At 40.9% G+C, this 14989-nt stretch overlaps 1 protein-coding gene across 2 annotated transcripts; it reads left to right on the forward strand.

The window, feature by feature from the left end:
• The first annotated feature begins 1379 nt into the window (after positions 1-1379).
• On the forward strand, positions 1380-12828 carry CRIP2 (cysteine rich protein 2). Of its 2 annotated transcripts, XM_051978025.1 has the most exons (8): positions 1380-1716; positions 8960-9054; positions 9479-9536; positions 10379-10516; positions 10595-10663; positions 11032-11126; positions 11916-11973; positions 12223-12828. In XM_051978025.1, the coding sequence occupies exons 1-8, from the start codon at positions 1647-1649 to the stop codon at positions 12288-12290; spliced, it is 651 nt and encodes a 216-aa protein (XP_051833985.1). In that variant the 5' UTR covers positions 1380-1646; the 3' UTR covers positions 12291-12828. The 2 variants fall into 2 exon arrangements, with proteins under 2 accessions (XP_051833985.1, XP_051833986.1); XM_051978026.1 differs by lacking the exons at positions 1380-1716; positions 9479-9536.
• Positions 12829-14989: the final 2161 nt, after the last annotated feature.

Below are 14989 nucleotides of genomic sequence, written 5' to 3' on the forward strand. Positions count from 1 at the left end.
CTGGAAAAATAGAGAAAGAGAGTGGGAAAACCACTGGATATGGAATCAGAGGAACTAGGTTTGAATCTCTGCTCTCATTTACTGCTGTGATATCCTGGTCATATCAGGTAACTTCTTTGGACTTCGAGGTTTGAGGGTTTTTTCCCTATATAAAAGGAGAGGGATACAAGATGATCTCTAAATTTAATGCTCCTATGATCCTTATTGGCAAAAGCCAAATATATAATATATTTTCCCCTAGTACAAGTTACTCCATCTCCAAGATTATCAGTTTCATTAGGGATCAACAATGCATAATTTAGGCATCTGGGGCCGATTGGCTACAGAGGAGTTGAGTCCCTGATAAGTTCTTGACTTTAATTCTAAATAATGACTTGTTCCCCTCCAGATAGCTCTCCTCTGAAGGTTTGCCAAGATTCTAATTGATTCTTAGCTTTTACATAGTGTTCACCATCTTGCAAGCACTCCATCCACCCTTTTTGGCCACTGTTTCCTATTTCCTGTCATCTGATCTTGGCCAAATTATCATTTTGGAGAGCCTACCCCAGGGCAGGACGCTATTTTAGAGACAGGTAGTGTTTTTTTTAACTGCTGTTTTCTAGTTCAGACACCTCCAAATGAACAGATCAAATCCCATTTAGAATTTGAAGCATCTTATCCTGACCTAATGGTGAATCTCTAGCTCTGCTTCCATTCTCCCCTGTCTCTGTGCTTGGCTCTTTGTTGCTGAAGCTGGAAATAGTCCCTTCTCTCTAGGCCCCTCCCTAGCCATGTTTGTCTCCTAAGCTTTACAAACTTTTTCTCTCATTCTCATTCTGTGACTCTTTTGAGTTCCTATAGAGAGGAGAGTAAGGCTGCTGAAGGCGAGAGGCAGAGGTAGAAGAATGAAAATGGAGTGACGTGTGTGTGTTTGTGTGTGTACACGCGCACGGTGTCGCCACCGCCCAAATCCGGTCCTGGGCAGCTCGACTTTCACATCTTAGAATCCCTGAGCAACAAAAGAAAAAGGAGTCGAGTGTGAGGGTTTGAGCCAGTTTCGGAGAAGAGGAGTTACGATTCCTTTCCACTCCAGATTCGAGTGTATAATGCTACCTCTCTGTGACTTTGTCTCGGTTCACCTTTTCTGCCCCCAAACTTAGGGGGCTTGGAGTGACTATCCTGCCATTTCCATTCCACATAGTCTTAAAGTAATGAGGGAAGACAGTTTCAAAATAATCCAGGTAGTTTATTGCGCCAACCACTCTCCACGCTCTGCTCCCCTCTCCGCCCACCCTCAGCATAGTCCTTCGGCAGGAATGGGAATCTGCCTACGCCTTGTCTCCTTTCCTTAGGCTACCGCAGCCGGGTTTCCAACATCCTCAAGTTGGGTGGGGCTAAACCACACTCCAGTTTTCCGGATCAAGTCACTTTAGATTCGTGGGGCCCGGGGGCTGGCGATAAGGGAGGATGTAGGTAATACCAGCTCCCTCCCCAAGTTCTTTCTCCCCTCCACCGGTATTTTCCCCTTCGCCCTCCACTAGGGCTTACTGGGATGAGGGGAGCTGAGAAAAGGACCCGCCTATGGTCGTTCCCGGGAAGGGGCGGGACAGCGACCTGGGCGGGGCGAGGCGAGCCTTGGGTGGGAACGTGGGGAGCTGGGGTTGTGGATGAACAGAGGGATCCAGCCCTGGACCATGGCCTCCAAATGCTCCAAGTGCGACAAAACCGTGTACTTCGGTGAGTTCTCCTCGCTCCCTTCCCCAAGGATAGCTGCTGAAAGACCCTCAGAGCCTTCTTGTTCGCATTCCTTCTCCACGGTCCTCAAGCCCAGCGGACGGAGACTCGGCCCCAGGAGGGCGCGGTGGCAGGGCGGGGGCTATGTCCGGCGCCAAGCTTTGGGGTTAGGATCTCTCTTTCTCTGCGGGTTTCTCAATGGAGGGCCTAAGAGAGTAGTTGCTTGCCCCTCTTCATCACGCACCAGTTGTCTAACCCAGATGAACAGGACCCCCACCTCTGCAGCTGCAGCCCAACTTGGGGAGTCTGTTTCTCCTAAGATTTTGACCTCTCATAACCCCTCCTTGCACGCTGAGCTCTGAGATCTGTGTAGATGTAGTCCCAGGAAATCGGTATTAGGATCAGGTGTGGGCATGCGAGAGCGGGCATTCCTGGATCTTAACCCGCACATCCTTATTCCAGCAGCTGTTGGAACCCCTAAGGAGTGGTGGTCACCCGGATTTCTGCTCCAAAGCTAGGCTGGGTAGCTATCTTTTTCTCCCAATCCCTTAGTTCCTGAATCTGAGAACATGTTTTTGAGAACCTGGGGGAGGCCGTTCTACACAGACACAACCCCACCCATCGATTTCCCTAGATTCCTATGGCTCCAGACTGCTCCAGGATTATTCACCTTCTTCCAAGCCCAAGCCCTCTTACTATTCCTACCTAGTTCTTTGTCTTCGACCTTGTTCACCTTAATTCGTCGACTAGTTTAGCACGTTTCTCTTTTTTCCCCTTTCAGTTCCCCCTAATTTCAATCACTTGAGGATAGAGACAAAACACGAATGAATAGGAACATGCATGGTTCAGTCACCTTATCCCATAGGTATCAATAGAATAGATCTGAAACTAAAAGGGTTTTAATGGGAATGAATTTTAATTGAAAGCCTGACATCAAGAAATACTTAATAAATCGCACTAATATATTCGCCCTTCTCATAAATACGGTCAGATATCTACTAGACAAAGGGAACATACCACTTTCCTCTAGTGTCAGCCTTCCTTCCCTAATTCCTCTTTCCCTGTAGCTCATTGCTGCCCTCCCTACTGGACACAGACACATAAAATTTCCCCATGGCAAGACCTTCTGTTCCAGAAGAGGCATACTTGAGTAATCTGAAATCCTCTTCCTTCCCTCCTGTATCCTCAGCTGGAGAGGATACTTGATTGGGTTCTCTACTCCCTCACTCAACCAGTTGGGTCAGTTTTCAGCCTCCTCCATTTAAAGATACACCTAGGTGTCAGAGTTGCTTGAGCAGGAGATGGGGTGGAAGAAGAGGTCTTCTCAAAGGAGGATGAAACATTGTTTCTTCTGGGTGGAGGGATTTGTGTGCTGTGGCTTCTGGCCCTGAAGCAGAAGGACCTGTCAGGAAGAATCGGGAATATATGCTCATGGAGCTTATGGGCCATGCCAAAATTAGAGAAACGGGGAGAGGAAGCCTATCCCTTTGCTTGGGGGTGGTTGTATGTTGGCACAGGAGTGGGGAAAAGCAAGGGAAAGAAGAGAGCTGATCCTAATGAAAGTGGGCAGCAAGTGTCAAAATCTCCAGTTGCATCTTCTGGTTTCCTGACATAATAAAGGCTTGAACTCCATATGTCTGATGAAAGGGAAAGAAGAATGGTTTCAGGTGGGAGGGATGTATTTGTGTGAGAGTGGGGATAAGGGTTAGTGGGCTAATGGCTATTAGTAACAACCACAATTGGGGGGGGAGGGTCGGTACAGGAATGTGAAGAATGATAAAGAGATGAGTGTGTCTGTGCTCCAAAACTTTTGATTCTTTTTGACTGGTCCATTCTTTCATTTTGTACCATTAAGTTGCTTGCAAGACCTGACCTCAGCCTAGAATTTAGGAGTCTAGCCAGAAGCAAAGAAATGAAGAAAAATCTATTCATGTTCTTACTTCAATGAACTTTTGCTTCCTTGAATCTGAGGAACTTATCATAATCCCAGTCCAACAGATTTCTTCAGTGCACAGGCACCATTTCTCAAAATGCAGATGCATATTGCAAACATAAGAATAGTGTGTCTTTGTCTTCATTCCCAAGCTGTTCTCCCTAGATCGAATGAAGTCTTTGCCTTTATCAGACTAGTAAATCCAGGACACTTTCCTCTAGTTTATCTTCTCTGAAATTTCTTTTCCCTGCTTATTCTAGAACTCTGCTCAGTCTGAGGGTGTGTAATTTCACTGCTTATAATTACCTCCACTACGAAATGATTGTTAGGGAGTTTTTCCAAAATAAGGTATGATTCATCTGGGTGTCTCACTTTTGTCATCTGTACTTGAGGGATGGTTTTTTTCTGGAGAATGAACAAATCCTCTCTGCATTGAATCCAGAAGCTCTACCATGATCTCATCAACAGACCAACTCAGAACTCTTCATATATGCTCATACCTGCTCAAATTTAGTAGGCGAGTGCATGAAATGAGACCTTATGACCAGATAGAAATGAACCCTGAACTGTTATTTGTTATTCAATCATTTTCAGTTGTGTCCAATTCTTTGTGATCCCCATTTGGTATTTTATTAGAAAAAATGCTGGAGTAGTTTACCACTTCCTTCTTCAGCTCATTTTATAGATGAGGAAACTGAGGCAGAAAGGGTTAAATGACTTGCCTAGGGTCATACAGTTAGTATGTATCAGAGGCAAGATTTGAAATAAGGAAGATGAGTCTTCCTAATTCTAGGTTTGGTGCACTATCCACTATGTCACCTAGTTGCCAAACTATTCTTTAGATCCACACAGATACCTGTTGTGGTACTAGATTCTTTTTCTGTGACTTCCATAGGCAGCCCTATGAGGTCAGGATCTAATGATCCTGATTCTGTCACATAAAAAATACCTTAGTTTAGATTTGTTACCTTCTTATTCTACTGGTTTTTCAACTGACATTCCACCTAATCTATTTGATTGTATCTGAAGTGACATCCCTACCTATCTATTCATGTCACCTTTTTCTGGTTTGGGACTCTTATCTCTCCTCACTTTTTATTCCTATCTAGACAGGCTGGCACATGAAATATTGCTCACAAACTTTACTGGTCAGAATGGAGATTAGGCTTCTGCCTCGGCCTAGAGAGTGGAAAGAACAGAGATAAGAAGATAGTATACTTGGGTTCTAGCCCTAAATCTGTTATTAGCTCTGAGTTTTCTCATGTCAGAGGGAGATAACACAGTATTGCCAGCCTCAAAGAGGATGTTGTTAGCCTTAAACAGCTATGAAATGTAAATTATTCTGACAGCTTGAGTATTCTTTGAATACTCACAAATGAGCATTGTATTCTATAGGCTGTCACTTTTTACTTATTCAAGGTCAGCAGTACTAAATAATTCTTTTCAGGCATCAATTATGGAATGTTCTTCCCTTGCTTTCCATCTGAATTCCTTGCTGCCTTCTTCCTGATCATATACTTTAACTCTCTAATATTTATGTAGTTTGGTTGTTTTCCCTCTGTTACAGAGATATATAGCTATCCATCCTCTCTCCCCCGACAAACCTCTAGTCTCTACACAAAAGGATCCTTTAAAAGAATTATTTTTTTGTGGAGGAGAAATCAGAACAGATGTTCCCTGTGGGAGAAGGGAGTGGGAAGGGGGGGGGGGAGGGAGATAAAGAGGCAGCCGATCATTTGGGAATTGACTCAGTGTGGCAGAATCCTTGGATTCTTTGTGGAAGTCAGAGTCCCCTTTCTCTTCCATCCCAGCTCTGAAGTATCCTCTTTATGGAGGATACTTTACCTCCATTCCCTTTCTGTGAGGACCTTAGACTTCTAGAACAATGAGAGTGTAAGTACTAGGAACCCTTGAGTGAGAGGAAAGAAATGAAATCTAAAATAAGACAGTGTGACAGTGGTTCCCTCTCTGGAGTGAGTTTAGTAGCTATTCTGAAATTGACCAAATATCTGGGTATGAGAAGCAGGTCTCACTCCTTATCACTCATCAGTCTGTCTGCTGTTCCTCTCATCTCTACCAACTCCCCAAACAAAGCCCTGATTCACTCATTGGCTCGGTCTGGGGGAGGTGCCTGGCCTCTGCTCCTATCTTGGAACTATTCACGGAGTGGGTGTGGGAGGAAGAAGGAGCGCCGAGGGAGGCAGCTCCTGTCTACTGAGCTGGAAGAAAGCTGTTGTTGTGCCTGGCCTCTCTCATCACCTTGACAGAGAATGGGAGAGGGAAGGAGCCCCTCCTTTCTTCCTTCCCTCACTCCCAGGCTGAGAAAGCAATGTCTATTATCCAACAGGAAATTGAGAACTAAATATAGACTATGCTAGGCATGGTCTCTCCTTTCTCTTCTCTTTCTCAAGCCATTAAGAGGGATAGGAAAGGAAATCCCCAGATCCAGCTCAGCTGGAAAAAAGGGAGGTTGGAATTCCTCTCTAGACTGTTTGTTGCTCATATGGCAAAAAGTATGTAAGGGGACCTTGAGGAGAGGGGATGTTCATCTGCATTTCTTCCTTGTCCAAAATTTGGGGGAACCCAAATGAAAGGGCCTTATTTCCTTTGACTGACTATTGGCCTAGGGGCATCAGTGGCCTCATGATCCAGATGTTTGCAGCTATTTTGTTAACAATCGCACATCCTTATTGTCTTCTATCCTCCCAAAGTCGATGCTTTTTTTTCTCTGCCTCCTTTCATGAATAGCTTTGTGTTTGTTGTTGTTGTTGTTTTCCGTTTTAGAGATTTAACAGTATCATTAGGGATTCAGGATTTTGGGCAGGTGGATGGCACCAGCTGTGTTCCCTAGCTCGTCTGGTTGGGGAGACTGGGTTTACTTGGGCTCCAAAAGACACAGGCCAGGCTGGAATGAAGACCAGATGCAGGACTTGACTGTAAATGCTAAAGGATTTAGAGGATTGTAAGAGATTTGTGATCACTTAGGGACTGGAATGGGCAAGGAAAACTCTTAAGAAGGTGAGATGGGAGAGCAATGAATTATTGCGTAATCCTTCATGTCACTACCAGAATAATTTTTTAATGTATAGCAATGGATACATTACTTCTCACTTAAAAGCCCATGGTTTCTGCCTTTCCTGATTTATCTCATGTCATTCCACAGTCCAATTAGACTACCTTCCCAAAACATGGCTTGTAGTCCCACATGGAATTGAGAAATGATTTTACCTAGTCCAACCTATACATGAATGGAAATACTCTGCAACAATATAGCCAACCCGATGGTTATCTAACATTTATTTAACGCTCTTTAGTAAGAGTATCTCCTAAGGACTTTTGTTTTTCAGCCTAAGCATTCCCTGTTCCTTTGAACAATGCCTTGTGTCTTTCACAATTCCTGGACTGATTGTTTTTCAGTGTACTTCCTAAGATGTATCCATAATTAGACACAGTGTTCCAGATGACCAGAGCACAGCAGGATATCTCTTGTCCTTGACTTTTTTGGAATGTCATATTTTCTTGTTAACTCCCATTGAGCTTGTAGTCTATTAAAATACCAAGATCTTTTTCACACTAATTTTTTTGTTCGTTTAAAAAACTTAATACTTAAAGAAAAAAAGTGCTGAAATTTCCCAATACTAGTCTTCCAATAGAATCTTCTATTTTAATAAGGAAGTACAAGAAATGGGGAAAAAAGTACATTTACCACATCTGACGATATGCGCCTCATTCTGTACTTATGGCCAGCTACTTTTCTACCAAGAAGATGGAGCTATTTTTCATCCATAGTATTCTGGAGTCCAGATTGATATCAGTTCTAATGTCTTTTAGTATGGTTTCTTTTACATGATTGGGATCAGATTTGTATTTTATCTTGATTCTGCTTATTTTGCTTTACATCAGTCTATATAAGTCTTCTCAAATTTTTGAATTTTTCAGATTTTTTTTCTTGTAATGTAGTAATATATTTATATACTGAATATATATATATATATATTCCTGCAATATATAGGATATATATATAAATAGGTTTTGTTCAACCATTCTCCAAATTATGGACATTCCCTTTTGCTTTTTTGCTATCAAAAAGTGTTACTTTGAGTTTCCTCTATGGTACTTTTCTTTCTGTTGTTGATCACCTTGTACTGGATAGGTCAACATTAAATTGTTTAGTAACGTTATGAGCAGTTTAGTAAGTCTTTTTACATAGTTTTAAATTCATATGGACTGATGACTTTGTCTTGATGTTTAGAAAATTTTAAGATATTAAATTGATAACTTAATAGAAAAGTGATTTTTAAGAGGCAGTGATTTTAAGAATGATAATTTTTTTTTAAAGAAATAGTATGACTTCATCGAGAACTAGCCATTTCTTTTCTGGCATAGTAGATTGATGAAAAGTTGTAAATGTAATCAATTTTCATTTGATAAAGCTTCTCAAAATATGGACAGAATAGATATATGGGCTGAGGAATAATTAGTATATAGTTTACTAAAACCAGAAAAGATTGAAATACGAGAACCCCTCTTCCACCTCCAAAAAATGTAGTTAAAGGATAGTTGTCAACTTGAAGGGAAATTTGTAATAGAGGAACCCAAGTATTTCCCCTTGGCCCTGTGCTATTTAATATTTTTATTAATAACTCATTAGATTTACAGGAATGATTTAACATTTTGTATCTTTTTCTATCATACAACAAGATTTTAACAGGGTAAAATCATGACCCAAATCTAGGGATATGTGCTGGTATTTCACTGGAATAGGAAACTCCTATGTAAAGAATTCCCTTTACAGGATTACATTTTTCCTGCAATTTATAACCTTAGACAGTTGCTTAGGGCAGTGGAAGATTAAGGGACTTGCTTAAAGTCATATGGAATGTGTCATAGGTGGGAATTAAATACAAGTCTTCCTGGCTTCAAGACTGTTTCATTATGCTGCCTTATTGCCTAAAGTAGCAAAGGGTCAGGTTTAATGAGAAGAAAATAAATGTAAAGGCCTAGACTTTTTTAATTCAAAATTTATAGCATGTTACAGGTGGCTACATAATATTTGTATGAAAAAAAGACATGAAATTTTTAGTCACAGAGGGATTTTTAAAATAGGAATGGTGTGAAATGATTAGTGAAGCCAAGAGTCTTTGTTTCTTTGGATAGAATCTATGAGATTTTATTGGTTTTATGGGTAGCTGTGGGAATAGGATTTCCCTGATCCCAACTCCCATTATTATTCAGGGTCATTGAATGATGAAAGGTGGCAGAGTACTGGACAGACCCTCAATTTCCTTGTTTTCTATTCCCATGTTTTAATAGCGGAAAAGGTGAGCTCCTTGGGAAAAGACTGGCATAAATTTTGTCTCAAGTGTGAGCGTTGCAACAAGACACTGACACCTGGAGGGCATGCAGAGGTGAGCTCCATCCATTCTGGGGTCATTCCAGATTCTAACTTTCAGGGATTTCCTGATTCTCCAAATATCTGACCTTATCCTTTTAAGTACCATTCCCCTGTTTCCCTTGATAACCACTTATTGTTTCCCTAGTGACATCAGTGCTATTTTCCAAAAGATTTTGACCCCCATCATCTTCTTATCTCCTCCTCTGTCTGCCCTCCTTGATAAATATATAGAATTTGGAGGAGGCTACAACACATATGCCCTGGAAGTATTAAACTCCATTGGAAATAAAAATATTCACTTAATTGGGGGAGGTTTGGGGGAGGGGAATAGGAAACTGAAGAGAAAGTGGTTGAATAAGCATGCTGGGCCCAGGTTTCCTTTGGAAATAAAGGGGTTCTGGTCGCTCAGGATGCACTGACAGATTCCCTTCCCCCAGCACGATGGGAAGCCGTTTTGCCACAAGCCCTGCTATGCCACGTTGTTTGGGCCTAAAGGTAGGGACACGAACTTTCTGTGACCTACTCTGTGACCCCCCTCCCTTTACCCCTAACTTATACAACCCTAATTTTCACTACTATCCCTGAACTTTCACTATGTGAAAGAACTGTATTTCCAACCTCCATTGTCTAAACTAATTTTTGACTCTAAACCCTCATTGCCAATCCTGGGATCTTCCATTCCACAACCTGAAAAATAACCTTTGGCCCCATACCCAGTAACCCCAAACTATAGTCTCTTATTTGAGACCTTTTATTAAACTATAATTCTTGACCTTAAACCACTCGATGATCTAACCACAAATGCTATCTTCCTTAGCTGACCTCTATGACCTTTGACTATATATAAAAATGGCTCGGGAAGGAAAAAAGTTTACCCTTTCTTTTCCTAATGTTTGGGTCCAACGGTAGGTCCAGCCCCCTCTCATACTGGTGCTTTGCTTGGAGAGAGGAGGTGGGGTCATCCCATTTGGATACTCAACCACTTTGTTGGTGACATTTCAGATAGAGGGGGATAATGGGGAAAGCCATCATATCATGTCCATGCTTGTCAATTAATAATCATTTATTGAGTCCCTAATAAATGCCTAATATGCCAGGATACAGACATAATCTGTGTTTATATATGTGTAGAGAGCTGTGTCTTAGTGTATGTGACCTCATTTCCTACCTTCATCACTTGTTACTTTTGTGACCTTGAGCAAGTAAATCACTTCTCTGCATCTCAGTTTTCTCATCTCTAAAATGACAGTAGGACTAGATGGTATTTCAATCCCTTCTAGCTCTAAACCTATGATTCTATGATCCCATGTTTATTTGTGACCTGAGCTTTTGTGCAGGTGTAAACATTGGGGGTGCAGGATCTTACATCTATGAAAAACCACGGGCAGAGGAAGCTCCTGTCACTGGCCCTATTGAGCACCCAGTTCGAATAGAGGATCGGAAAGCCAGTGGCCCTTCCAGAGGGCCCAGCAAGGGTGAGTTCTTATTGGGGAAGGACTGAAGTGTCTCAGACAGGGGCAGCTTGGCTCTATTTCCCTACTATCTTATTTTAGCATCCAGTGTCACGACCTTCACTGGGGAGCCCAACATGTGTCCTCGATGTAACAAGAGGGTCTATTTTGGTAAGTGTTCTCCACCCATCTATATATTATATTATATCCTCTCTACTCCTCATGTCAGTTCATACCTTAGAAATATGTATTCTGTCTTGAAGTGTGAGAGTGTGTGTGTGAGTGTGAGTGTGTGTGTGAGTGTGTGTGTGTGTGTGTGTGTGTGTGTGTGTGTGTGTGTGTGTGTGTAAGTGATAAAGCGCTTATGAATATGTGTGAATGTCTTACACTTTGTCTTTTCAGGACACTGGGTGATTGTCTCAGGACCTTGTATTTGAGTGCATGTATAAGAATAATTATAATTAACAAGTTGTTTGACTTAGGGCACTTTGCATTTGTGTTTGGAGAGACAATGTCTGATTATCCCCATCCCCATCTAGCGGAGAAGGTGACATCCCTGGGAAAGGATTGGCACCGGCCTTGCCTTCGCTGTGAGCGCTGTGGAAAGACACTGACACCTGGTGGACATGCGGAGGTGAGTGGAAACAAAGGTACAAAATTACAGAAAGGAGATCCTGGGTGTAGAAGCTGGTGAATGAGGGGCTGAGCACAAGAATCTGTAGGGCAGGCAATTCATGAAATCAGACATGAAAAGTATGAGACAGAAAGAAATTAATGATGGGCAGAGGGAATTGTGCAGCCTAAGGGCCATAAGTATAGTATAAGCCAGGATGATGGAAACTGAATCATTTTAAAGGTAGTTCCTCCTACACACACTTGCTTTTCTCTTAGCATATTCTGCCTCCTGGTGGCTTGAGCAGGAATTTAAACAGACAAATCACAGCAAACAGGAGTTTTGAAGCACCTTAAATCATACTTTACACACTTTATTTCACAGTTTACCAAAGACTTCTATATCCGTTGTCTCATTTGACCTTCACAAAAGTCGGAAAGCAAGGAAGGGGTTATTGTCTTTATTTTACAGTAGAGGAAACTGAGACCAATGGTGTGTCAGATGTGTGGCAGAATCAGCTGCAGCCCAGATCTCTTTGCTTTCATCCTAGAACTCTATTGTCGTCCATGACTTTCCCAGTGGAGACCCTCTCCATCCACACACATGAGCACACACATTCTCACATGTACACACTGGGGATCAGGAGAACCTGATGAGCCCTTCAGACTATCCCTCTCATCTTCAGTTGCACAGTAGAAATTGGACTCTTACTAGGTGTGAGAGAAGTTCTTTCTAAATGGAGGATATATAGAGAAATCTTCATGGAGAAGATTCCTGGTCTATGAAGTAATATTGTCTTTTTCATCCTAGCATGATGGACAACCATATTGCCATAAACCTTGCTATGGAATTCTTTTTGGACCAAAAGGTGAGTTTGGCATAGAACCCTTTTCAGCTTATTGGGAGGGGGAAATGGATGTGGGGGAAAATCACTTTGAAGTGAACTTTAAATCCTTTTCTTTGCACTTTCCTGGGAGGCAAGTCCTGTCCTCAGCAGGTAAAGGGACATTCTCATCCCCTCCCTGACTGAATATCCTGAGCTTCCTTCTCAATTATAAGTCTTCTTTGAACTCTGTTCTGCCCTAATGATCCTGTCTTCTCTGTACTGGTTCAACAGGAGTGAACACTGGGGCAGTGGGGAGCTACATCTATGACAAAGATCCTGAAGTTAAGGACCAGCTGTAGGAGGTCCTGACCTTCCCATGTGATGTCAGCACATCCCACTATTCCCTACACAAGAAATTTTGTTCTAGAGGATACAAATAATTTGGCTGAGATCTGTCTGGTGCTCTTCTTCCTCTATTCTCACTGTGTCTCCTACTATTTCTCTCTTTCAACCTGTTTTGATTTATTTCTCCTCACCTCCTTTTCTGATCACCACTCTCCCTGATCTTGTCTCTATTTCCATTACTCCTTTTATCTCATTCTCTTTGTTTTTGTTAGGTTCTACTACCTATATTTCACCACCACTACCACCCAGCATCCTATACTTGAGATTTATTTATGGAAAGATATGGGTTCTGCTTTCACTAAAGACAAATCCTTTGTTTCATACAGTATTATTGAACAGCCTGTGGCAGAATGTCTATTCTAAGAGCCTTCTGCCCTCATTTCCCAATAATGCATCAAAGGTCTTATGGCTTGGCCACTTATACCTTCACATTTAACCAGACACTAAAGCTGCTTTGACTTTTGCTGTCAATAAAGGTTTTGAGAATCAAAATCTGCGTGGTTTTCTGTGTCCGGATACGGGCTGTGCATGCCTTGCAATGTCTTTAGAAGTAGGAGAATGCCCTTTCTATACATCTAGGTGATCTTTCTCTAGGAGAAAGAAAGCAAATTCATCCATCCATCCATGAGTCCTGTGTTTAGCACTAGGTATGCAAAATTAGAAAATAATAGTTCCAAAGCTCAGGGAGCTTCAAGTCCAGTAGTGATGATACAACATATACACAACTATAATGTAAGGAAAAATTTGATAGACAAGTCAGACATATCAGCAAGATGAACTATTTATAGCTGTGTACATCATGGAAGAGGCTGCTGAGTTGGGCCTTGACAGTAAAAAAAATTTATATTTCAGCAGGTAGAGATGAGGGCTTTCACAAATGAACTGGAGTGGAAAAGGGCAGGGGTGAAATCAGTGTACAGTTTAGACTACTCTCCTTAAGCCCTCTTATGTTAAAATTCTTTTTGGAAATGACCTTACTGACTCAACTGGAAGAACAGGGGAAACAAACAAGAATGATCTGGGGGTTTGGATTAAGAAGGTAAAAACGGTGATATCTTTACTAAACAAATTATGATTGAGTCTAAACTCAAATGAAGTCAGTTTTGAGGTGATGCAGTAGAAGATGAGAGAGAGATAATAGCTGGAGGTTTCTATGAGAATGAAAAGCAGACTTGAGGTAGTTGAAAAGTTGGAAAGACATCTTAATAGGGAAAAATTTCAAGGGTTCAGGACACTGGAGGTAGAACGGTTTTTCATGATGATAACAGGGTAAGAACAGTGTTGAATTTCCTATTTGTATCTCCAGGTATCCTGTAAGTAGTTGAGGAGACTAGAATGTTCTTAAGGTAAACCATATTAAATAGTAGAAGCCAATCTAAGTGATGGTAGAAATTAAGGAGTGGAAAAAGCCCATGGTAATTGAGGAAGATGGAGGAGCATTCCATAGTAGCTGAAAATGATAAGTACTGGCTATAATTTGGTGTAATAAACTTTAAAAATTGCTAAATAGCAAGAGGAAAGTCTGGATGTGACAGTGTGCAGCAAGTTTGACCTTATTATTCCAGGGACATGATATGGCCAGAATTGAAAGAGACAAAGGAAAGCTAGGTTTCACTTAGTTCTAGAATGTCAAGAATGTGTAACAACATAGTTTTTTCACCTTTTTTGTTGTTGTTTGCTTGCTTTTTGTTTCTTTTTTTCATTTTTTCCCCTTTTCCTGATTTTTCTTGTGCAACATGATAAATATGAAGAAATATATAAGAAATGTACATGTTTGACACATTGTATTACTTGCTGTCTAGGGGAATAGGGTAGAAGAAGGGAGGGAGAAAAATTTGTAATACAAGGTTTGCAAGGGTGAATGTTGAAAACTATATTTGTATATATTTTGAAAATAAAAAGCTATTACTAGAAAAAATGTAAAGTAAAATATATAGAGAACTTGTAAGAATACTAGTCATTCTTTAATTGTGAGGTCAATTGAGAAGCCAAGAAGTGGTCAAAGGGTATGAAAAGGCAATTTTCAGATTTAAGAAATTTAAACTATGTTGTCATGAAAAAGTGCTCTAAATCACTATTAATTAGAGAAATGAAAATTCAAATAACTCTGACATACCATCTCACACCTATCAGATTAGGTAAAATGACAGAAAGGGAGAATCATAAAGGTTGAAGAAGATGCAGGAAAAATTGGAATCCTAATGCATTGTTGGTGGAATTGTGAGCTCATCCAACCATTCTGGAAAGCTATTTGGAACTATGCCCAAAAGACTATAAAACTGATGCAGAAATACCACTAATAAATCTATATCCCAAAGAGATCATAAAAAGGAAAAAAAAAATCCAACATTTATAGCTGCTCTTTTTACGGTAGAAAAAAATTAGAAATTTAAGTGATGTCCATTGAAGAGGGAATGGTCTAATAAGTTGTGATACATAAGTGTAATGTAATTCTGTTGTGCTATAAGAAAAGGTGAGCAAGCAGACTTCAAAAACATCTGGAAAGATTTACATAAACTGATGCTGAGTGAAGTGAGCAAAATCTGATCATTGTACACAGTAACAACAACATTTGTGTGATAAGCAATTTAATTCTTCTTAGTATTGCAATGATCCAAGACAATTCAAAGGGACTCATGATGTAAAGTGCTGA

The sequence above is a fragment of the Antechinus flavipes genome, chromosome 2 (genome assembly GCF_016432865.1).
Source record: "Antechinus flavipes isolate AdamAnt ecotype Samford, QLD, Australia chromosome 2, AdamAnt_v2, whole genome shotgun sequence".
Taxonomy (NCBI): Eukaryota; Metazoa; Chordata; class Mammalia; order Dasyuromorphia; family Dasyuridae; genus Antechinus; species Antechinus flavipes.

Coding starts and splice junctions, on each gene's coding strand:
- CRIP2 (XM_051978025.1), top strand. CDS start 1,647: ATGAACAGAGGGATCCAGCCCTGGACCATGGCCTCCAAATGCTCCAAG. Junction 1,717..8,959: donor CGACAAAACCGTGTACTTCG/GTGAGTTCTCCT, acceptor ATGTTTTAATAG/CGGAAAAGGTGAGCTCCTTG. Junction 10,664..11,031: donor TAACAAGAGGGTCTATTTTG/GTAAGTGTTCTC, acceptor ATCCCCATCTAG/CGGAGAAGGTGACATCCCTG.